A 26,050-nucleotide genomic window follows, 5' to 3' on the forward strand; every position below is an offset into this window, starting at 1 on the left:
GATGCACTAGGGTGGGAGATATGGGGCAGAGGTGCCCTCTCGGAGGTAAAGGAGTGGACGGAAGAGGGAGGAACTCTGTGAAGGGGTTGGAGGGCATCATTTGGGAGATAGATAGATAGATAGATAGATAGATAGATAGATAGATAGATAGATAGATAGAGAGAGAGAGAGAGATAGACGTGTGTGTGTGTGTGTGTGTGTGTGTGTGTGTGTGTGTGTGTGTGTGTGTGTGTGTGTGCACAATCTGTATTTAGGTGCCTGTGAGGCCTTAGGTCAGGAATGGGATCCTCTGAAGCTGGAGTTATAGACAGACAGTTGTGAATCACCTAATGTAGGTCTTGGGAACCAAATTCTGGTCCTCTTCAAGAACATCAATTTAGAATCAAACATTTGGTTGAGGGATGGCTCAGTGGGAAAAGGTGATCACTACCACTCCTGACAGAGTGAGTCCCTGGGGGACCACATGTTGGAAGGAGAGAATGGGCAGGTTGTTCTCTGATTTGCACACACACACACACACACACACACACACACACACATACACGCACGCACGCACACGCACGCGCACACGCACGCGCACATACACACACACATATAATAAATAAATAAATGTATAAAAGAAAAAACAAAGTAAATGTCCTATATGAAGCCCTGCTTTCAAGCTCTAAGCACACATACCCTATACCATCCTATTTCTATGTTCTACATATAATTTTATAAGAAATATAGAAGTGTTACGTAAGGAATTCTAGAGCTATAATTATAACAAACTCCCAAAGCATGAAAGATTAAGGCTGCTTGTAATATCAAAGTATAATTAGAGTTCACCCATGAGCCCAATTTTGTTGAAGATATATAAATTGGACCTTTCTCTTTGAGGCAGGGTTTCACTATGTAGTCGGGGTTGTTCTGAAAAACAATCCTCCTGCTCCAGCCTCCTAGGTGCTGCTTATTTTCATTTTCAGGAACAAAAAGTTACATTCAATTCTCTTGATATAAAATACTTATTTCAGACAGGGTCTCTCTTCATAGCCCTAGCTGTCATAAATCTCAACATGTAGACCAGGCTGGCCTTGAATTCAGAGATCCAACTCCCTCTGCCTCCCAAGTGCTAGGACCAAGGATATGTAGCACCACACAAGTGTTCATTTTTAAGGTATTATTATTTATTCTTTGATGTAGCTGGAGAAATAGCTCAGTGGTTAAGATACTGGCAGTTCTTCCAGATGACCTAGGTTCAATTCCAAGGCTACACAGCAGCACAACTGTCTGTGAACTCTAGTTCAGGGCCTCTGCGGACACCAGGCACCCACAGGTGTAGACATACATGCAAGCAAAACATGTCTACACAGAAAATAAAAAAAAAAATGAAAATTTAAATACCATTTGTCTACTTTTAAATTTTCATACTTAGACAATTTAATCATATCCACCCACCACCATCCTCTCCAAATATCCAAGTGTCCCAACCCCATCTTCCCCATGATCTTGTCTTTTTTGTTATTGTAATTAATACCCCTCCCTGTCTAATTAAGTGTTGCCATATGGACATAGGTGGGGGGCCATCCAATGGGACAAGACACATAATTTATTTTTAAGTTAAAAAGAACCTGCAAACCACCTACAGACTATTATCCTAAATAGGCCAACTCTTCTGTTATGGTTTGAATATGAAATGCTCTCTAAGGCAAATGTGTTAAAGATATGGTTGCAAGTCTGTGAATTTTAAGAACTACATCCTTAGGGTACTACCAGACCAAAGGATCAGTCCTTTGATGATGGCATTATTGGGATGTGATGAAATCTAGGAGGCAGGAGCTAGTTAAAGGAAACAGGCCAAAGGAGTGTTGCCTCTAGATCCTGACCCTCTTGCTTCCTGGTTGCAATTGAATGAGCAGTTCTGCTCCATCATATCCCGCCAAGTTCTACCTACTTCAGGGTCTACATTACCAGAATTAGTGAACCATGGGCCGAATCCTCTGAAACCAAAGTAATTCTCTCCTTGTAAGCTATTTTTGCTTGGGTATTTTGTTTGTCACAGTGATAAGTGACTATCCATTCCCACTTTTTTTTATATTTTCTGGATTTACACATGGGTCAAACATACTTACGTTTTCGATCATCACCACAAGCGACTTCAGCAAGATACCGGAAATAATCTCCCTTCATTTTCAGATAGAAGACCTTACTCTCTGGATTAGTTGCATTGGCTATTAAATACTTATCCAACAATTCCTAAAAATGAAAATAAAACAAATACTAGTAAAACGCCATTACTCACAGACAAGAACTTATATTTCTGCCTATAATTCAAACCTGGACCTAAAACATGTTCTTAGAATAGGTTGTTGTACTAGCTTACCCAGTAGGCCTTAAATGATTTGGCCCATGGTTTATGGCAAACACTTAGATAACACCAAATACTGTTGTTAGAAAAAGCTTGTCCATTCAGCAGCCCTTTTACCCAATATTAATTGACACCTGCTTAGGTGCCATGAACCTGACCTGAGTAAATACATTAAAAAGTCTGAAATAAGGTTCATGCAGCCCTTAAGAAGTGCTCAGTTGGTTAAGCACATCATGAACTACACATCCATGTTTTGAAAAGTATAATGTGGGCTTGGGGATTTAGCTCCAAAAAAAAAAAAAAAAAAAAGTATAATGTATGCGATACTATGACTGGAGAGACAGCTCAGTGGTTAAGAACACTAACTGCTCTTCCAGAGGTCCTGAGTTCAACTCTCAGCAAACACATGGTGGGTTACAACCATCTGTAATGGGATCTGATGCCCTCTTCTGGTGTGTGTGAAAACAGCGACAGAGAACTCATTTACATAAAACACATAAATCTCTTTTTTTAAAAAGCTACTCTGAGACAGCCTCTAGGTTAGAAAAGGTGGCAGGGGGAAGTGATCTAAGGACAGACAGGGAGATGAAGAGAAGCAGGTAGGAAAGGGTCAAGCTGAAAGTGATATAAAAAAACCCTGATACTTCAGTTTGAAGAGGCACCTTGTATAATAAAATTTGGCCCTTTAATATCTTCTTGTGGATGAGGAAGGAATATGGGGCCTCAACACTTTCTTGGGATTTATAAGCAATTAACAATTGGAAGAGGGGCTCATAAGGCCGCAATTCCTAAGGATCTGTAGGCAGCTAATAATTAGCTACTAAGGGAAGAGATTATTTTCTTCAGGTGGTGTAAATACTGGTAAGGCATTCAAGCAACCCCAATGAAGCTCACTGGGTCATTAAGATAAAAAAAGACACAAAGAGGGGAGGGGCACTTGGAGGGATGGTGATGGCGTTAGAATCACACATTGCTTTAGCATAGAACAAGAGTTCAGGTGCCAGCACCCACATCAAGCTGTTTAAAACTGTCTGTAATTCAACCTCCGAAGAAATCGAATGCCTCTGAACTTGAGGCGCACCTTCACTCACATGCACATAATTCTATATACAAACAAGTAATTAAAAAAAATTTAAAGGGGAGATTATTAGAAGGGGATGAGTGGAAGAGGACAAGTGAGGGTAGTATGGGCTACTGAATATCATCAAAACACATGACATACAAATATGAAAAAGGCATAATAAAATTAAATAAATATATACGCCTTCTCCTTTTAAAGGAAAGGATATTTAGGAAAAGAGGACCTGAGTTTAACTGGACACAGCTGTAGTCCCAGGTCTTAGCAGGCTAGTAAGGAAGATCACCTAATCACAAATGTCAGAGACTAGCCTATAGCCTATACAACACAGTAAGACACGCCCCCTCAACTTAAACTACAGGGAATAGGGGACAAGAATGCACTAAGAAGAAAACAAAGGAGGAAACACAAAGTGTTTAAGACATCAAGTACAAGGGATAACCATATGGACAGCACAGATAACTCACTATGGCTTAGAATGGTGTATTCAATATCCTTGGCAGACAAGTGTCTATCTGAAAAAAGATTAAGCACAGGAACTGCTGACTTGATTTAGAAATGTTTACAGCAATCCGAGTGTGACTTTCACATCATTTACATCAACTGGATCTAAATCGAATAGTTGTATTAAAGTGGTGCTGGGGACCAAACTGGTGCACAACCTTGCGTGTGTAATACAGACAGGAGCTATTATTCTACTGGGCCACACAACGTCCACTGATGAGCCTAATTATTTTAATCCAGCCTTTCTCAGAACTTGTGCTCCTCGAATGCTAGCCCCCAAGGGATTATAGGTGTGTAATGTATAGATGTATCACCACAACAACTTTTATCTCTCATTCCATACAATGGTATCTGCACTTGGGACCTAAACAGAAGTGTTTGTGGGAGAAAAAAAAGTCACATAAGATTGGTACTTGATATAATTTAAAATTTATTTCTTATAAAAGTACTATGGTCTCAACACCTTCATAATAAGCATTCTCTGTAAATAAAACCAACCAAAAGAAGTCAAAGCCTAGAAAAGTGTCACATGCTAAGAACTCAGAAAATAGTAACTCCTCTGCCTCCGTTCATTTTGAGAAGCTGAGCAAAGGACAAAAGTTCATACTTTGAATTCTTGAAAAAATACCAGATAACTATCTGTGAACAAGCTATAAATAAAGTACTAACTATGATACAAATTGAAAAGTCTGGAAAATAACCCAGAATAAGACTTTTAAACTCAAATCTATTATTCAAGAAAAAGATCTGTTTATCAGATCTCAAATAACATGTGGGGCACAAAAGATCTAATAAAACACGCCTAACAAAATGCAACCACTGTATGTCAGTTTGATGGAAATAAATAGGAAGAAAAGCACTTAAAATATTTAAATTTAAAAAATTTATCACGAGGCTGCAGAGATGGCTCAGTGGTTGAAAGCACTTGTTTTTGCAGAGAACCTGGGTTCAATTTCCAGCACTCACATGGTGGTTTAAAACCATCTAACCCAGGGGATGTGATGCCCTCTTCTGACCTCTGTGGTACACACACACACACACACACACACACACACACACACAGAGAGAGAGAGAGAGAGAGAGAGAGAGAGAGAGAGAGAGAGAGAGAGAGGAGGGAGTTAAAGACCCCGCTTTCGTTGCTATTACTTTGTGATAGAATTTTGGCAGAAGAAGCTAAGAAAAATCTTATTTTCCCTGAGTAAGGGCTTGAGGTAAAAAGCCAGGAAGAAAGGAATTTCCATTCTAACATCAGTCCTCAGTCCTTTCTGAGCTACTTAAGGACAACACTCACCGATCTGTTGCCAGGACTGTTATTACATACACCTCAAGGCATGCTTGCCCTCCAAGACTCCAGGAACTACCAACCATCTACTGCCATTAGTTACCAGCCAGTCATTAAAAACTTCTTTTTAAAAATGTATCAACTTTGACAACTCTTTTGCACACTGCTATTACAGGCAGTCTACAATGTTGGGCTTTTACAATTTGACTTATATGTTACTTCTAGAGTTTCAGCCAGGGACCATGGTTCTCTTTCAGTCACTAGCTGTCTGAAAAGGGAACAGAAGGTACAGAATAAGTGTCTTCCCATGCACTATCAGTAGTGGAGGCAAATACTTTAATCAAACTCAAAGATATTCAAAGATTAGTTTCATTTCTTACTGAAATGATCAGAGCGATATCGAATTATCACTACTAAATAGTAGCTATTAATACAAAATAGATAGGCTATAATTCCTTATGATATACAGCTTTGCCAGGTGGCAGTATCTCACATCTGTAATCCAGCACTCAGATCTCATGTATTCAAGGCCAGCCAACAGAGGCCGGACTACAGAGTGAGTTCCAGGACAGCCAGCGAAACCCCATCTTGAAAAACAAAACAGGGGGGTTGGGGATTTGGCTCAGTGGTAGAGCACTTGCCTAGCAACCGCAAGGCCCTGGGTTCGGTCCCCAGCTCCAAGAAAAAGAAAAAAAAAAAAAAAAAAGAAAAACGAAACAGATGAACAACAACAATAATAATAATCAGCCTGGTTATATAATAACTTGTAGTAATTTCTTAATTATTTTTAACAACTTCATATAGCTGGGGTTTGGGACGGGCTGCCAACTAGCTCCTTGAAGAAAAAATTTCTGGATAAGAGTGCTAGTAAAAACTCAGAAGGGAAGAAGTAAATCATCTAGCATTTACAGCTGAAAGTTTTCTTATTACTAGTAGTAATTATTTTAGGAGATCTAGATAACCCTAGCATTGGGCTCAGAATCTTCTTGCCTAAGCCCTGGGACTAAAGGATTACATTCAAGAGCCTCCACAGCCACTTCCATGGACTTATTTTTACTGTAGCTCATACTGTAGTCTTCAATGAAGATCCTGGGAGGTTTGAGGAACTCCCACTGGGCTCCCTCTGGCACTGTCAGTGTTATTTAACTGAAGAGTGTAGAAAACAAAATAATGTGGAGGAGCTATAAGCTGTCAGTATACTACTCACTCCAAGATGATCTGGTAACTGAGAACACTCTAGACCAGTGGTTCTCAACCTCATTAACAATGCAACTGTTTATTACACCACCTCATGTTGTGCTGACCCCAACCATAAAATTATTTCTTTGCTACTTCAGTGTAATTCTTTGTTATGAATTGTAATGTAAATATCTGATATGCAGGATAACTTGAAAGGGTCAACACAGAGATTGGGAACTACTACTCTAGCTCAAAGAGACAAAAGAACTCAAGGGAAGGGTGTAATAAGCATCTTAAACTCAGAAAAACAAGATGGGAATAACAGGAGTGCAATACCGCAAAAGCTATAAACTAAGAAATGAGTCTGCCAAGAAACAGCACCGAGGCAAATGTATATTAGTAATGTTTCTTTTCATTCTTTGCTCCCGTGTCTTAAAGAACTAGAGTAACAAACTCTCACAATTTTACCACCACTTAAACAGTTTTACCAAAGTAATCCACTTCTTGCCTTCAGTGGTGACAGTCTACAACACTCATCAAAATAAATATATCCTAGCTTCATTCAGAAGTGATTTCTGATTCATTAACAAGATACACTGCTAGCTAGAGAAGTGGCTCAGCAGCTAAGATGTCCTGAGTTCAATTCCCAGCAACTATATGGTAGCTCACAACCATCTGTAAGGGGATACGATGCCCTCTTCTGGTGTGTCTGAAGAAAGCAACCGTGTGCTTACATACATTAAAACTGAAAACAAAATACAAAACAAGATACACTGCTCTCATCTAACTATACAACTTATACTTACTTCATACAGAATGAACTAAGCAGGTACCTGAAGAGGAACCTTGAAAATAATAAACAGGAAATAAATGTTCGAACATTTTCCAGTTTCTGCCACTTGACTAAAATTCATTAATACACTATTGACTATTGATAGGGAATATCTTTTCTTCATTTAATAAAAACAAGAATATATCCTAAAATGAAGCAATATATATGAGGCACAAACAAAACAAGTTAGCAGTCTGTTTCCTTGTAATTAGTAATACAGACAGAATTGTGTTCCTGCGGAATATGAGCTTTAGAAAGTATCACTAGCCAGGTGGTGGTGGCACACACCTTTAATCCCACAACTTGGGAAGCAAAGGCAGGTAGATCTCTCAGTTTGAGGCCAAACTGTTCTACCTAGTAAATTCCAGGACAGCCAAAGCTACACAGTGAGACCCTGTCTTTGGGAGAAAAAAGGAAGAAATTAATCATTAGACAAGAGATTACATATGCACATAACTGTAATAAAAGTAAAAGAATAAAGTAAAAGGCAGCATTTTGAGGCAGAAAAATCAAGAGCTGAAGGCCAGCCAGCATCATGCAGACAGCAAACTCAAATCCTATCTAGGCTAAATGAAACTATCTCAAAAAATAAATTAAAAAGAAAAAAGAAAAAAACTTGTACAAATAAAAGCAAACCTTATTCAAGCTGGATGATACCTCAGCTGATATCACACAGCAAACTCTGGTACTCAGAACTTAAGCTTCAAATGAAAGTTTAGTAGTATCCTTACTATCTCAGATCCTGTAAGGTCGGCAATTCTTCATCAAGCCCACACTAAATTCCATGGCCCCACAAAGTACAATAAAGCAGTAGTGCTAGAAAAATAGAGCAGCCATGTCCAGACCTGTCTTCTTGGTTTAAGCTTGCTGTCACAGTATAAATTGCTAACGTCAGTTTTTTGCACTCATAAGAAGTACTCTGCTTTGTAAGACAATAAAGACCCTTCGATGTAGCATCAACAGCCTAAATCAAAGTATGCTGCTTTTGTTGGTGCTGGGGATCTAACCTCAGCCCCCAAGGATTATTCAATATTGAAAACTTGCTCCATCATAGGTGTTGAGATGACTCAAGTGCTTACTGCCACTGTGGTGGCTCACAACTATCTGTAATTACAGCTACAGGGAATTCAGTGCCCTCATCTGATTCACATGCATTGCACACAGGTGCAACACACATAAATTTTTAATCTTTAAAAAGTGAAAATGAAAAACCACTTATACAAAAGGTACAAAAAAGCTTCTTACACACACACCAAGAATCACATAATTAAAAAGTATTGTTTATTTAATGGTGTGTGTGTTGGGGGGTATGTATTGGAACCTTCAGAGGCCAGAAGAGGGTGCCAGAACCCCTGCAGTAGGCTGTGAGCCTCCTGGCACCAGTGCTGGAAAGGCAACTCAACATCCCAGGAAGAGTAACTACTTAAATGCAGTCATCTCTCCAGCCCCTAAAAGCACTTCTTTGATGTTTTTCAACTAAAGGTCTGCAGTTCAGCAATCAGACGTTAACTCTAACAATCAACTGTATATATTAACCTCATCTATATCCCAAATGGACACAGCTGTGGTAGACACTTTAGAGATTTCAGTTTAAAGTATCTTTGTTGCCTCCTTCCTTTTTCTATTTAGTTCTTTCAGAAAGCTCCACTCACCCACCACTGTTAGCTAACATTAAGGATTTAACTATCTTAATATCCATCTATATAGATAAAATATGAATTTCAGTATCTAAACTTTCTTATTTCTTTTTTTAAAGATTTATTTTATCTATATGTGTACACTGTAGCTGTCTTCATACACACCAGAAGAGGGCATCAGATCTTATTACAGATGGTTGTGAGCCACCATGTGGTTGCTGGGAATTGAACTCAGAACCTCTTGAAGAGCAGTCAGCGCTCTCAACCACTGAGCCATCTCTCCAGCCCAACTTTCATATTTCTAAACCATAAACAGTGTAATCAGATTTTAAGAATTACAAAGAATGGCTGGACAGATGGCTCTGTGGTTAAGGACACTGGCTGCTTTTCCAGAAGTCCTGAGTTCAAGTCCCAGCAGTCACATGGTAGTTCATAACCATCTATGTGATGATGCCCCTTTCTGACATGCAGGCGTACATGCAGATATAGTACTTGAAAGACATAAAATAAATCTTTTTTTACAATTGCAAAGAATGAATTTTTTCTTTTTTTAAAAAAAAGATTGATTGATTGATTGATTGATTGATTGATTGATTTATTTAAGTATACTCTAGGTGTCTTCATCCACATCTGAAGAGGGCATCAGATCTCATTACAGATGGTTGTGAGCCACCATGTGGTTGCTGGGATTTGAACTCAGTTACATCTGGAAGAGCAGCCAGTGCTCTTAACCACTGAGCCATCTCTCCAGCCCCAAAAATGTAATTTTTAACTACTAATTTGTTCATGTACCATGAATGACCTCTCCAGTCAAGTGAAAGACTAAGCAAAGTACGACCTAAGCAAAGTACGACCCTCACTTTATTTTTAAATAACAGTGTGTTCCTATATAATTTCTTGGTCATTAAAACATTATGAACTATGTCTAAACATTTCAGTAGAATGGATACTGAAGCAGCACTATCTGATACTAGAGTCAAGCATGATGATCAACTTCAATGGTTTTCTGCCTCCTCAGGAAATTAAAAAAAAAATCATCTCACAATGGCAGTCCATTTCAAATACATGTTTTCTCTTTGCATACAACCACTGACTCCTGTTGAATAGATAATACATGTACTTAATATAAAACACAGGAGAGAAAAACAGAAGTTCTCCCTATAATTCCTTAGAAATCTAGATCTTCAATTCCTACAAAGCAGCCATCAGTACTAGCTTGTATGCTTTTCCAGAAATTCAAAACATTTGGGATCCACTTCCATTTTTCTCCTCCACACCTCTCATATATTACCCTACACCTTAGTCTCTCCATATAGTAATCCCTCTAAGATATCTCACTTAGGAGGCAGAGGCAGGAGGATTTCTGAGTTCAAGGCCAGCCTTTCTACATAGCAGGGTCCAGGGCAGCCAGGACTACAGAGGACCCTGTTTCAAGAACAAACAACAAAACCCAGATTTCTTAAAACTACTGAGGCTGGGCAAGGGGTGCATAGCATTCTCTTTCTTTTTAAATAAGCTTTTGTTATTTTCCTAATATAATTTTTAAAAATCAAAAAGAAATAAAGTCAGGAGGAAAGAACATAGTAAGTTAAGGAAGAAGTATGTCTTAGTTACTTATTTTTTCAAAGGCTGCACTGGTGACTATGTAGAAGAGAGAAAAGAAGGGGATTCCCTTGCCATAGTTCCCCTTAGCTCAGACATTTCTAAGCCTTTGTGCCTTGGGTTGGCGTGAGAAGGAAAGTAGTGAGCACAAGCCCAGTTATAGCCACAAGAAAGGTTAAAAAATGGCATCCTCTACTTCAGGCCACAGAGTCCATTTCTCCTGCCAGTGCCTCCGCCTTCTGCAGCTTAGATATAAACAGGCTCCCAACCTCAGTCTTGCTTATTCACCACAAATACCCTCTGACCTGACAGCTACCAGCAGCGTGGGCATGAAAGGGGCATTCATGCCATGGTGCAGCCGGAAGTCACAGGCTGTGCTGACCAGTTCAGAGATGGTACTGTATGCTCCTCATTCTCAAGGTCCCCAGCTGTACACCTTTGCACAGCACCAAGGAGCCAAGCTGGTCTGGGTATCACTCCAGCCCCTAAGTATAATGCACATATAACTGGGAATGGTGAGGGCTTTCCCACCAATGGTGGCATACATCTTCCAACAAGGGATCTCTAATCATAATTATTTCCAACAGTTACATCAACTAGGGACCAAACACTCAAATATATGAGCCTATGGTAGGCCATACTCACTCAAACCACCAGAGGGTACTTGCTTGGACAGCACATGTACAAAAGTTAGAAAAGGGATGGAAGAACAATGCAGCTGTGACATCTATTACTCTAGTTGCCAGAGTTCATTCAGCAGATCCCCTTCTCTTCAGGACTTTCTGAAAAATGTGACTCCTGCCCCCACCCTGAGGCTGTACACTCTAGAGAATAACCAAACTCCTAATAAAAGACAGACCACTCACGCATCTTAAAAAAAGGAAACTTGGAGGTCAGGGAGACTTTTTTTTTTTTTTAAAGAAAAGCTAGATATAAATAAAAGAAATATTCAAAGAAACTACTCAGTTATTTTTAGATTTTTAGTATTTTTTTAGTATTTCAATATAGACTAAATAAAGACCAGCTCTCTGGGAATCCTCCACTAACAGCATCCAGCCTCATGGACTATACTACTGTTGACTTTTCTAGTATGAGACAGCCAGGCACCCAGACCATATCCAGTAAGTCAGTCTAACAAATCTCCTTTTTAATATATAAGTCCATTCTATCAGCTCTGTTCATTTACAGACCCCTGACTAATGTACCAACAGTATAGTATAAGTGCTCACCTGAGATATTCATGGACATCACTGATTACTGCCCATGTTAACAGTTCACAAGCCCATTCATTCCCTAACTACCTCTCTAATTCTTCTGAACTTCGTCTCATCTACAAAACAGTTACTGACAATTTACCTCACAAAGGTTGTTGTGAAGATTAAATGAGTTACTAAAACACTACTTGGTTTACTACTATTCTTCAGTGTACAGACAGTATTTATTCAACAAGTTGACTGCCTATTAAGTATGGCTGTTTAGATCAATCACCAAGACTTTCTGCTCTAATTTTCACCCTAATTTTGCTGTTTTAATAAAGAGGCCTCAAACAGACTATGCAGCCAGGAATGACACTCTTGCTTCTACCTACCAGGCACTGAGATTACAGGTGTGAGCACCACAGCCGGTTTATGTGATGCTAGGGATCAAGCCCTAGGCTTCCATACACATTAGACAGACACGCTATGGACTGAGCTACGGCTACAACTTGTTTTCTAAAATTCTAACTTTCACACCCAATCTACCACTTTTTCTATTTTCTCTCACAGAGAACACTCAACTGACTTAGAAGGCTGGTAGTATTCTACCTCTTCTTTTGGTTTTATTCCCCCTGCCTTACAAAAGTAATTTTCTCCAGGAAGTCAAGATTGCACTTAAAAACCTCAGACAAGAAAACAGAAGAACACCTGTAAACACCTATTTCCTCTCTTCTAATTATAAATCACCAGCTGAAAAAGATGTTCTTTTGCCTAGGCGAAATAAATGCACGTAAAATATGTATATGTATATAGTAAATTCCTAAGACTTAAATGCAACCTGACTACATAAATTAAACAGATCAACACTAAAGATGACTGTAAGAATAATGGAATCATAGAAAGATGAAAGGGACCGAGACACTTATAGTCCAGGGTGGCATGAATCATCATCAATGTACCAAACACATCTGTACTGAGAATTCTATTATTTCGGTTTCTTTAAAAAATACAGAACTATTTTAAGAACATTTTTGTTTTAATCCTAGGTGTGGCAATAGGGGACTGCTCCAGAACAGCTATGATTTGCCTCACGCTCTAGCAGAGGTGTGGTTTTACCACCAGCAGACAGTTTCTCCAATTGTGGTGTTGTTGGTTGTTGTATGTGTATGTGGGAAGGGGTTGTGGTCACAGTTTGTTGTCATGCACAAAGAAGAAAGAAGAGATTAGCTATCCTGACACCAAAGATCAAACTAGCCCCAGGAACTTGACATCCTTAATCAGCTCAAAATAGTCAATGATAACACGGCCCCCTTTCTAACCTCTGACCTCAAGGATCTCTTTCCTTTCCCTTCTTTCCCTTTTTCTTTCCCACCTAATGTTAGGGGGTTGAAAGAGAAAACAGTAGAGAAGGATGGAAAAAAGAACCACCCACAAAAGCGGCAAAAGCCATCTACACAAATCCATCCCAGCTGTGGAGATGCTGGCCTTAAAAACATTTCAGAAGTAATGCTAGTTACTAAGCAACTTCTTTACTATAACTGGACCGAGTAGGTTTTATCTGCCTCCTGACTAAAACATACTAGCCATGTAAGCACCAGCACCATCATCTCTGTGCTTTTCTTCCATTTAAATGAGTAAAACAACTTTTTTAGTCACATGCATTTGATTTCTGTGATTTACTATACTTGAAAGATGTTTTCCTAGACGTCTAAGCTTCTAAAACAAAAAAGCAACACACCACATATCACTGTAATTTTCTATTAACTACCCATCCTACCTCCTTGGTATCCAAGCTTGTCACACTACCATGACTTCCCACTCGTGTACTCTATAACTGCAGTAAAGCCTACCCTAACCTGAAAAGGATAAATACCAGAAAAAGTGTTATGGAGCATCCTAGCTCCCATCTGCTTATTAAAATTCAAAAAGGTCTAAAGCATCCTAATGCCTCTTTGTGGAAAATGAGATTAATACCAGTATTTATGTAGACAGAACATTTTATACAAAGTGCTTGGGATTTGATTCTAACAGTAACAAAAGAACTAAAGCCTAATACTACTAGCTAGACTACTTGCTAAATTAGTGCCATGAATTGAGAGCAGTCATCACAATTGTCAGAGACTTAACATGCTATTCAGGCCCAACAGAGTATATACCACTCTAGCTAGCTACAGTGAAAATAACAATAGATCAGGGTGTACTCCCTCCACAAATAGTTAAAAATCAAATAGAAGAGAGGGAGGATGCTACAAAACGAGTGAGAGACAGACAGATGGATGGATGGACAGACGGGCAGGTGGGTATGGGGACACACGGACACACACACACACACACACACACACACACACACACACACACACACGATACTCTGGTGTAAAATGTTCATCTAATCTCTGCTTTAATTACCAAGCTATTATGATTATAGCAGTAGTGTGTTGAAGATATATAACAAGATGTGGTCTCTGATAATGAGGCAACAAAGAAAATACATGGAAACTGAAATATGCTCAATAAAGAAATCATTCTTGTCCCTTTTAATGCAGCTGCAACAATCCCAGGTACTGTCGGGAAAAAAACATCCTGTCTGATCTCTGTATTCCCATGTTGGCAGCTGAGTACTAAGTAGTTGTAACTATCATGTAAAATACTACAGTCTCTCAAAGATTTCAAAGATATACAGGAAAAAAATCCTCCTTTTTATCAATTAAAAACTATTGCATACAACCCAACATTTCTGGTGTATGAGAAAAAATAAAGAAACACCAGTGCCTATACTCCTATATTTTTCCTTCAGCCACAGAACTTCAAAGGAAAAAAATACAATAAAAGAAGGGAAAGAGGGCTGGAGAGATGGCTCAGCGGTTAAGAGCACTGACTGCTCTTCCAGAAGTCCTGAGTTCAATTCCCAGCCACCACATGGTGGTTCACAGCCATCTGTAGTGGGATCCAATGTCCCCTTCTGGTGGATCTGAAGACATCGACAGTGTACTCACATGCATGAAATAAATAAATCTTAAAAAAAAAAAAAAAAAAAAGAAGGGAAAGATCTTGATTTAGTCCTAAGTAAACTGAACAGGTATTCTGATACCCAATACAAAGAAAGTTCAAAGGAAAGCATCAAAGTCTCTTGGTTGGCTTACTAAATAGAAGTCAAATTCCACTACAGTCTATAAGGCTACTAACGACAGGAAATGACTTGTATTTGCAAGGACACCAGTGTATTTTCATTTAGTTTGTTATATCCAAGGCAAATTGAAGCACTATGGAATATGATTTGCACTACATTATGGCTATCCATTATATATGTAGCTATAGCATATGTACTCGCAGAGCCAACATTATCAGCTCTGTCTCAGGGCATCCAACAGAAAGGTCATTAGCTTAGCTGTGTAACTGCTGAGTATTGTTAACTAACCTGCGTAACCCACTCTGGAATCATCCTATTAAGCTCTTCCTGCCCCTTCCTTGCTTATCCCAGATTACTAACCTCATTTCCCATCAGTTTTGCTTGTTTCAAGATTTCTTAAGTAGAGTTATATACTATATTTTTTCCTGAAGTTTTTCATATAGCAGTTTCTCAAATAATCCATTCCTTTTAATTGCTAATACATATATCATGACTAAAATAGTACTGTTTACTTGTCCATTTTTCCTAATGGATTATTTGCAGTTTTCTGATCTTAGAATAAATTTGCTGCAGATATGTTTTTAAAGTTATTTTTTAAGTTTGCACCATCGACTTTTGAACACCACAAAAGTGGTAGAGAAGTACCACAAGGTGTAAAAAGAAAATTTATGGTCATCCACTGCTACTTTAATTCTAGTCTGTAAGTTAAATTATTTCTTGAAGTGTTGAGGCAAAAATGGTAAAATCACAGTGAGTTGTATTAGAAAGTGTCACAGAAGTAATGCAATTGCAGCTGGCTTTGGCAGAATTCTTCGCATTATTTTCCTAAATGTTTTCAGTTGTACCACAATTTTAAAAATGTGTGTAGGAGGCTGAGGATGTGATAGGATGACTGTCTTAATATACAGAAAACCCTGGGTTTGACTCCCAGTACGATATAAAATTGGGTATGACTGCACATCTGCAATGCCAGTACTACAGAGATGAAGGCAACAAGATTATAAATTGAAGGTTAATCCTTTAACAACAACCACTACTACCCCCAGCCCTAACCGTAGCATTTTTAAATGGGGAATGATAGCACAGAAAAATTCAATGGTAGAGTATTTGACTGGCAAGCTCAAGGCCCCAGGTTCAATTCCCAGCACCACAAAACATTAGCATCAGTAACAAAGAACAAAAATGAAACTTCTCCCATGGGCCCAGTGAAAAGCACATGGGTTAGTTTACGGATAGCGATGTTTAGTTAGTAAAGAGCTTGCCTTGTATGCATTTGGAGGTAGAAGTGCATTTCCAGCTCCATAGCAAGTCTGAATCCTCTCTCAAAAATTTAAAAGTCCTCTTGTTACCATGTAGCTCTGATGCCATACTATTCAGTTTCAGTAAGAAATAAAATAGCAAATTTATAGCCCCTCTCAATTCACTGTATCAATTAAAGAACTAAAAATATAGGAAGAAGCCAGATATGGTATAAGCATGTTAGCTGTCCTATGGTAAAGGGCCAACCTGTGGAAGCTTTATTTTTTAAAAAAACTTGCCCTGGGTGGGCTGTGGTGACACACACCTTCAATCCCAGCATTCAGGCAGAGGCAAGCAGATCTCTAGAGTTCAAAGCCAGCCTCTACATAGTGCATTCCAGGACAGCCAGGACTACACAGAAAAATCCTGTCACAGAAAAGCTCCCCCCAGGGCTGGAGAGATAGCTTAGTGGTTAAGAGCATTGACTGTTCTTCCAGATGTAACCGAGTTCAAATCCCAGCAACCACATGGTGGCTCACAACCATCTGTAATGAGATCTGATGCCCTCCTCTGGTGTGTCTGAAGACAGCTACAGTGTACTTATATATAATAAAAAATAAAATCCTTAAAAAAGAAAAAGAAACCCTTCAAAAAAGCTCCCCTATTAAAATAAAAACTTGCCCCAATACAAGATTCTATATGTAGGTATCACCATTAACCCAAAAGCAGCACAAGATGCAATACAGCAGCAGGCTCCCCATCCATTAGATCACTGTGGCTTATTGATGGGTCAGTAATGAACTTTTTTTAAGATTTATTTATTTTATGCATGAGTATATTGTTGCTGTCTTCAGACACATCAGAAGAGGGCATCAGATCCCATTACAGATGGTTGTGAGCCATCATGTGGTTGCTGGGATTTGAACTCAGGACCTCTGGAAGAGCAGTCAGTACTCAACCACTGAGCCATCTCTCCAGCCCCCTCGCCCCATGAATTTCTTATTTATGTTTTTTACATGTTTATTTTTCAGAATGCAGTGATTATGTTTCTGCTCTCTACTGTCATCACTACGCTAGTCCTGGGTACTCGTAACACTCTAACAAGATAAAGCTCCATTGCTTCTGAATGGACATTCTAACTGTATAGAACCTTACTGAGATATATATAGTTTTGGACTGAGCAAATGTTTTGAGTGGCTTCATTAGTAAAAAAAAAAAAATATGGAACATATGAAGAAAGACTTCACAGGGTATAAAAAAATCATGGGCCACATACACGTTAACAGCAGTTTTCATGGAGAATACCTGCAGTATGCATGCTTTTCACTGCCTTCCTAGTAAGAATAAAGCTAAGACTTCCTTCCTCTGGGACAAGTTTGTTAAGAAGCAGAACTCAAGGCTTCAGAGACAATCATAAAATGGCTTTTGAAAGGACCTGATAATTAAATTTCTTAGGGTAATAGCCGGCAGTCTTGTGCATTGTATAATTTATCATCTACATGTACACACAGCCCTCTCCCTTCCATGTTTTGACAACCAAAAAATGTCTCCAGATGTTGCACAGCATGGAGAGGATAAATACCCTGCTCGAGAAACACTGACCTAATTTATACTAACATTCTACTCCATTTTACTTTTTCTTGTCCCATTGCTGCGACAGAACTCAGATCAGAGCCTTGTTTCAGGCTAAGGAAGCACACAATAATACACCTAGCCCTCTCCATTCAGTAAAACAAAAACCTACAAAACCCTTAGCATCAAGTAACTTACATAACCCAAGAGCAAATACCAAGTCAAGACTAAAATTTTGTTCTACCATATACATAAAGTCTTCGGTAATGTAAGTTCTAGTCATTCTGTCCACACACCTGCCTTCTTCCAAAGTTAAGTGTTAAATCTACATTTAGTAAAGTGCCCAAATTCCCAACACAGAAAGGCATACTACAGTCTACTGTCAGCTACCATGCATCTACGAACTACTGTGTTTCAGTTCATGTGGAAGCATATAACTTGGGTTCAAATCTTTAGTCTTTTACTCACTTTGTGATCTTGACCAAGTTGCTAACTTCCTTATGCTTCAATTTTCTCAATTTTGAAACAAAATATTAACAATTTATGGGAATAAAGAAAATATACAAAATTTTAGGAGCACAGAGTGAGAGTGCTTGCCTAGCATTCATGAGACCGTAGGTCCAATCATCAGTTATTCAGAAGACAGACAGACACACACACCCCTACCTTGAATTGAACCTTATCAGAAAGAGCATCAGGAGTTCAAGGACAATCTCAGCTACACTTATCGCCCCACTTTACTCCCACACCCCAGTCCCTCAATGTACTTACTTTATTTCCAAACCTCTAACAGTGGGCACCATCCTCAGTTTACAGATGAAGAAACACTGATCTGTCAGGGCTCAAAAAGGGCAATGAAGGAGCAGTGACTTAAAAGCTGCCAAATTCAGAACCCATTTTCCCCCGACTTATACAGAAAATTGCATTAAGATCTACGATTACTAGCAATCAAGAATAAATGTCTGGCAAAATAATGACCAGCACAAGCTATATTTCATTAAGAGGTTAACTTAGGGACTAGAGAGATGGCTCAGTGGGTAAGAACACTGACTGCTCTTCCAGAGTTTAATTCCCAGCAACCACATGGTGGCTCACAACCATCTATAATGTGATCTGATGCCCTCTTCTGGTGTATCTGAAAAACAGCTATAGTGTACTCATATAAATAAATCTTTTTTTAAAAAAGGTTAATTTAGAATATAACTAAAGATTATCACCAAGATAAGGTGGTTGTTGTTACAGATTCAGAGGTTTCTAAATTGTCTACATCTTTAATATGTGATTTTTTTTTTTACTTTAATTTTTGCCCTCCTTTGAAATAGGAGAGGTTTAACTCCACAGCATAGATTAGCAGGGTAGATTCTGATAAAGACACTGTTGCTTCTGCCTCCTGAATACTGGAATTAAAGGTATGCACTTCCCCATTCCACTTGATTTATCTCTCTCTCTCTCTCTCTCTCTCTCTCTCTCTCTCTCTCTCTCTCTCTCTCTTTTCTGGAGACAGGGGGTCTCTGTGCAATCCTGGCTGTTCTGATACTCTTAATGTAGACCAGGCTGACTCAAACCTGGACATCCCACCTGCCTCTGTCTCTGAAGTTCAGGAACTAAAGGAGTGTGCCACGACACCCAGCACATGATTCTTAACATTTTTTCTTCTTTTCTTTTTAAAGGATGGTTCTTGCTGCTCCTCAAGCTGGTTCAAACTCTGCCTCAACCTTCCAAACGGTTGGAATTATAGACATATATATTAACACTGCACTTGCCTCTGGCTCTTTTTTTTCTTTGAATTCTAGCAGGCCTAAAACCCACATAATATAGCAGAGGCTAATCCTGAAAGTCTAATCCTTCCACCTTCCAAGTGCTGGAATTACAGGCTTATACTGAAATTCATCTACTCAAAGTCTAGAAAAGAGGGTATTTCAGTGTTAGAGACAGAGGCCATCCCATATACACTTTAAGCTTCTGGTTCCTAGCCCAAGGTTTGTAAATGACATTTTGTCCCCAAGTTCCAGGGGAGATGTTATGAATCCATCTGATATCTTTGATCTGCTCGTACTTTATATACCCAAGTTCTGAATTACTCTCAATCATTTTACACCTAATATTTATCCACTGCTTGAGTTTTCACTTAACTTTGCTCTTGTCACCCCTCAGATTGCTAATGGCTTCTGTACCACTTCTTCACAAAGCCAGTACACTAGGCACTGACTTCTATCATTTATCTTTGATGACATGTGTCTCAACCTGAAAATTATTTTTAGAGGTTGTCTTACTTTACGATTGCTGTGACAAGACCACTCATAAAGACTTTGTTTGAGGCTTACAGTTTCAGAGGGTCCATGATTATCATGGTGGAAAGCAAGCAGCAGCCACATTTGAAGTTGGACAATACTCGAAGTTGGACAATACTCTTGACCTAAAAGTAGGAGACAGAAGGAGCTAACAGGAAATAACGCCCATGAGTGGCACGCTTCCCTGCACAAAGCCTCACCTCCTGACCCTTCAAAACAGTTCCTCCAACCGAGGATTCATGGGTTCAACCAAATGAGCCAATAGGAGCCATTCTCATTCAAACCACCAGGAAGGTGGCAGTTATAGTAGAGGTGAAATGGCAAGTCCACAACCGTTATAATTAAAACTAATTATAAAATTTTAGACCTCGGGCTGGAGAGATGGCTCAGTGGTTAAGAGCCCTGACTGCTCTTCCAGAGGTCCTGAGTTCAATTCCCAGCAACCACATGGTGGCTCGCAACCATCTGTAAAGAGATCTGATGCCCTCTTCTGGTGTATCTAAAGACAGCTACAGTGTACTTAAATATAATAAATGAATAAATCTTAAAAAAATAAAAAAATAAAAAATTTTAGACCTCTATCTGCATAAAGTATACCAATAGGGAACCTGGTAAAGCCACTGACTTCTTTAAAATTGCCATTAAGAGTCTGGTTTGGACCATTTTGGATCTCTTAATTTCGTCTTCTCTTTATAATATTTATTTGGATTTTAATCCTTTTACTTGGAATGACCCCACAATTTAGGAACCTTGAGAACACCAGCTACACAGGCTGTTCATCTACATTCTAGAAAATTGGTTAAAATTATCCATCTCCAATTTAATCTAAAAGGCAATTTCAAAATTTTGAGTGCTGAGATTAAAGGGGCGCACCACCACCAGTTATCTAGCTGACTCATTTAAACCAAATCAATCTGACTTTTCTTCTCTATCAAAATTCTCCTTTCTAGTACATACACACATACATACAGACACACACACACATTTTACTGTATGTTCAGAAACATAAGGCTTCACCTTTTCTTTCTTTTTTAAAAAAAAAAAGATTTATTATATTTAAGTACACTATAGCTGCCTTAAGACACACCAGAAGAGGGCATCAGATCTCTTTACAGATGGTTGTGAACCATAATATGGTTGCTGGGATTTGAATTCAGGACCTCTGAAGAACAGTCAATGCTCTTAACCACTAAGCCATCTCTCCAGCCCCTTACTTTTCCTTTGGACACCTTACTAAATTACTAATTACAAAACAAAGAGTATGGTTATGACTATAGCTTGGTGGTACAGCCCTTACCTCGTATATTCAAGGCCCTGGGTTCCAGCTCTCAAAAATGTATTGGTCTGTCAGTCATGAGATCCTTGTTGACTTGCCATTTCCTTGTGTACATGTTCACATTACAAACTTGTCAGTTCACACTCACCATTACAGACATCCACATGTGGCTGGAGGCCTAGCTCACCATGGCAGAGCACATGTCTAACATTTGCAAGGTCCCCAATTCCCACATAAACAAAAAACTTAAAAGACAAAACTTCAACTAAGCTTCTTCTGACCTGACTGAATTATGGTTCCTACCAACAGACCACCCTCTAGTCACACAAAAGAACCTCTCAAGTTCCATCCCAAGTTCTCCCAATGGCCTAGAATAACAACAACCGCTTCCAACACTGCTCCCTCAACATCCACCCTTCAAAATAAAAATTACCTAATATTCTCTATATTATAAATTACTTGAGGGGTAAAAACAAAACAAAACTCCAACGGTTCTCAGCTTTGTTCTTCCCTGTATCGCTTAACCTTTCAAAATACATCAGGCGCTCCATGATATCACCATCTCCCAACCTGAAGACATACATGCTTTCCTTGGATACTTTTTCCAGATTGGTCATCAGGGCAAAACTCAGCTAATCTGTGCAGCAATGTACAAATTAGTCAACCTACCTACCTCTTCTATTTCTGTCTTGTCCAAGAAAAAAGTACTGTCCTAATTTCAAGAGTTCTCTCTTATTAAAAGAATATGCATGAGAGGTTTCTGATAAATGCCCGGTCACTCCCAAAAACCACATCAAAAAAAAAAAAAAAAAAAAAAAAAAAGAGGAAAACTCCCACATTTATGCTACCATAAAACCCAATATTTCTGGGGCTGGAAAAAATGGTTCAGTGGTTAACAGCACTTGCTATTCTTACAGAGGGTCTCAGACCCCAGCTGAGTCCCAGCACCCACATGGTAACTAACAACTACCAGGAGATATAACCTCCAACCCCTTCTTCCAACCTCTTTGGACAATGCATCTGCATAGGTGGCATGCATGCATACCTACATACATACAGGCAGAACACAATTCTTAAGTGTGTAAGAGCTGCAAGATGGAATAAATATTCCTTTTGATAAATACATCTTTAAAAAAAGGGGGTGGGGGGCTGGAGAGATGGCTCAGTGGTTAAGAGCACTGGCTGCTCTTCCAGAGGTCCTGAGTTCAATTCCCAACAACCACATGGTGGCTCACAACCATCTGTAATGAGATTTGATGCCCTCTTCTGGTGTGGCTGAGACAGCTACAGTGTACTTATATATAAAATAAATAAACCTTAAAAAATATTCTTTTGTTTCAAAATTAAACTGCTAGCTTACATGAAAAATCTGGTGATTCAGAACTGGCTATTTACCAGAAAGTAAACCACAAAGTGTTAATAATAGCCATCAATATATGCTATTAAAGTCTGCATTATCCAAATTGACATATCTAGAATGTAAAAAACTCAGACCAAAGAACAGGGACTATTACGCAGGGACTGAAACTTAAAGAGCACATACATGTTAACACAACAAAATGGCATCCTTACAAAGCAACAGTTTTCTGCACTTCACTCTGAAATCTGTCTGATTGCTTCTGACCCCTAACATCTGAATCTATCAACCATGATTTTACTCAGATAATCTCGTTTGTTTTAGAAAAACAGGTAGGTTAAGTTTTACACAGCAGGGAACAAAAGTTCTAGGTTCCTTTGGTTTGATGTGATGAAGAAATGAAGGCTAGAAGGGAAAGTCTTTTTCTTCTCCTATGAAACCTTGCATGCTTGCCTTTCAAAAGGCAAGATACAGAGCAAGCTTATTAGCTACTAGCTGCCTCTTATAAAGGTGGCATGTAAAGGGCAAACCCAGCAGCTACTTTCTACCAGCCTTTACCTATCGATGTGCAGTCACAGAAGTAACTGTTTGCTGCATTAATATCTGGCACTCCACAGTATGCTATTTAAATTTTAGAAACTTGCTTTATTGAATAAGAGATCTGTGCAATGACCCAAGCTTTAAAAGTGCTCCCTCTAATAAGGGTGAATCTCATAGCAGTTAACATCCCTGCTGGGACTGGATATTCAAAACCTGGAAAACCTTCCTTAACCATTCACACCAGAAATGCTTTCGTTTTATTTCCACACACCGGACTTAAGTGAGGCAACAAACAGAAAAGAAAAAATTAATGAAATTTCACCAGGACACTGTATTCTTTAAATTATCTGTGAACTTTTCATTTAGTGAATTCTCCCTACACACACACACACACACACACACACACACACACACACACACCCCTTTAGCAAGGAAAGGCTAAATATATTCTTACCGGAGTCGGGGGAATACTAGCATTTCTATGGTAAAAGTCCCCATGCCTTCTATCACATGAAACCCCCAAAGTGACCGATCGCCCTTAAAAGAACTTACACATCTCAGGACCACACTCCTGGCACAAGTAAATAGATCTTTTCGGTCTTGTGCAAGCCTACGCGACTGTACCAAGTTTTTGGAACCCACACCCTGGGAAGTTACTCACCCCCGAGAAAGCTCTGAAACAGGTGTGAAGAAGCCTGGGGCTCATCTCACAAGCTCTCCACCCCACAGGTTTCTCGCCATCGAGAGGACCACACAAAAGGGTCGCTCCCGCCGCCCTATTCCCTCACTGCTACCGGTGCACGACTCACGACTCACCAGGACCGTGGTGCAGATGGACCTCAGCTCAGACTCCACTTTCTCCCGATAGTCCTTGATCAGCTGCAACTTCTTGTCCGAGGTATCGGTCTTCTGCTCAATGCTCGAGATGACCCTCCAGGCGGACCTGCGGCCCCCGACCACGTTCTTGTAGGCCACAGATAGCAGGTTGCGCTCCTCGTTGGACAGCTCGGCGCCCTGCTCCGTCACGGCTTTCATGCAGGTGGCCATGTCGTCGTAGCGCTCGGCCTGCTCGGCCAGCTTGGCCTTCTGGATCAGCTCGGTCTTCTCCATGGCGAGCGAGGGCGAGCGCCGAGCCGGATCCGGAGTCCTCCTGAGAGCCGCGAGGGGCGGGGCGGGGCGGCGCCGGAGAGGACAAAAAGGAGCGAGGGGAGAGCACGTCAGACAATGAAGCCGGACGCCCGCTTTGTCTCAGCGCACGAGGCTGCGTCCTCGGGCCTCTCGCGGGGCCGCCGCCTTCCGCCCGCGCCCTCCCGCCCGCCCGCCGCGCCTCCCGAGGCCGGAGCACGGGCCCCGCCCGGCCCAAGATGGAAGCGGCCGTTGGAGCCGCACCTTCCCGTCCCAGCCCGACCCTAAGGCGCGCGGTAGCCCAGCAGTCCCGAGGACTGAGCTCCGCCAACCCCCGCCCCGGTCCCACGCGGCGGCGGCTGCAGCGGCAGGCCCAGAGCCGTGCCCAAACTCACCTTCTAGTCTCCGCGGCCGCGACGCGAGTCCCACCACTTTGATCTGCTTTGGGCTTTAGCCGAGGACCCTCCCGTCTCAGCCTAGCGCGGAGCCGACGAGCTCGCTACCGACCAATAGAACACTGCACCTCCCTAGGGAGTCCCGCCTCCAGCTTCTCCAATGGCCAATAAAGAGCGAGCGCGCGGAAGGGGGCCCAGGGGGCGGGGCGGGAAGCGAAGCGGAGGCTCGGAGGGTGGGTCGGCTCGGGTAGGTTCGGTTGGCCCGCAGGCTGCGGCTTCGGCCACGGGGTTTCCTCCAATTAGATCCAGGGTGAATGGACGTCACTGTTGCCATGGCGATGATTTTACCAACTCCCCTCATCCTCCCCGCCAGCCCGGCACTCCTGGGTGCGGCACGGGACCGGAGGTGCGTTCGACCTCCGAGGCAGTGGCCGCGTGTCCTGCAGCAGCGGCCTCTGCAGATGGGGCGTTGCAGCTCTTAGGCTGCTGCGGCTGCAGCTGGACTACGCAGGGGTGAGATAATTGGCCGTTTGTTGCACAAGCGCCTTTCTTCCACCTTCCTATTTTTGACCAAGGTTTGGATCCTCAAGACGTTAAAGTGCAACCCTTATAAATTTCCTGTTTCGACTACAATCAGAAATATCCCGATCCCCATTAAAAAAAAGAATTCGTTCCCAGAGAAAGTGTCTTAGTTCAAGTTTTCACACAGGCACCCGAAAGCCAGGAATTTCCTTATGGAAAGGTAGATTCAGGAGATCTGGGCGGGTCCGCGTGGCAGCGTCAGGTAAGCTTTTCTTTAAAACGGGAAATGACATTAAGCACGGTTTGGACAAACATTTCTTTCTTTTCCACGTTAATGTCTAAGTACACCCCGCCCCCAACACACCTTTGTACTCTGTAAAGCATGTATACATGCTTTAGGTTTTTGTGTGTGGTGGTTTGGGGGGTTTTTTGGGGGGAGGGGTGCTTTTAGGTTTGTTTTTTTTCCCCTCATATTTTTGTGAAGATCCTTGTAAAGCCAAAATTCTCACGTGCTGACTTTCTCCGCACGATAAACACCCTTCTGAAATGAGAACACTTGCCCCAGATGCTATGTATTCAGGGTCACAGCTAACATTTTTCTCCTTTAATCCGCTCCCTTATCTCCGGGCCCTACAATCCAAGTCCAAGTGAGGTGGCTGTCCTACCAGATTTGAAATTGCCACCCGGCTCTGCTGAGATTCCAATTCAAGGGTTCAAAGAACTTCAGTGACTGCCAAGGGCAAAGTGGATTCAAATGCATGGTGGAACCAAGCGGACCTGGAGAGTCCATAGAGTCCATAGAACGGAAGGTCTAACAGTAAACACAGATGGCAAGGAGGGAAAGGGACGAAGCTTCCAGAAATTCAGATTCCTTTCCAGCTGCCCCTCCCTACCCAACTTGTAAAGGTTGCTTTGTGCTTTGACCAGGAGAATCCTGGTTGGAAAGTGA

At 40.7% G+C, this 26,050-nt stretch overlaps 1 protein-coding gene across 1 annotated transcript in view; it reads right to left on the reverse strand.

Moving 5' to 3' along the window:
• Positions 1–24,624, reverse strand: part of Ywhaq (tyrosine 3-monooxygenase/tryptophan 5-monooxygenase activation protein, theta) — a 30,518-nt gene extending 5,894 nt beyond the window's left edge. Inside the window, exons 1-3 of the mRNA NM_013053.1 lie at positions 24,580–24,624; positions 23,876–24,209; positions 2,112–2,235 (exon numbers count right to left, since the gene is read on the reverse strand). Coding sequence (NP_037185.1) covers positions 2,112–2,235; positions 23,876–24,169 — 418 coding nt within the window. The 5' untranslated portion in view covers positions 24,170–24,209; positions 24,580–24,624. The remainder of the gene's footprint in view (positions 1–2,111; positions 2,236–23,875; positions 24,210–24,579) is intronic.
• Positions 24,625–26,050: the final 1,426 nt, after the last annotated feature.

This window comes from Rattus norvegicus, chromosome 6 (assembly GCF_036323735.1).
Source record: "Rattus norvegicus strain BN/NHsdMcwi chromosome 6, GRCr8, whole genome shotgun sequence".
NCBI lineage: Eukaryota > Metazoa > Chordata > Mammalia > Rodentia > Muridae > Rattus > Rattus norvegicus.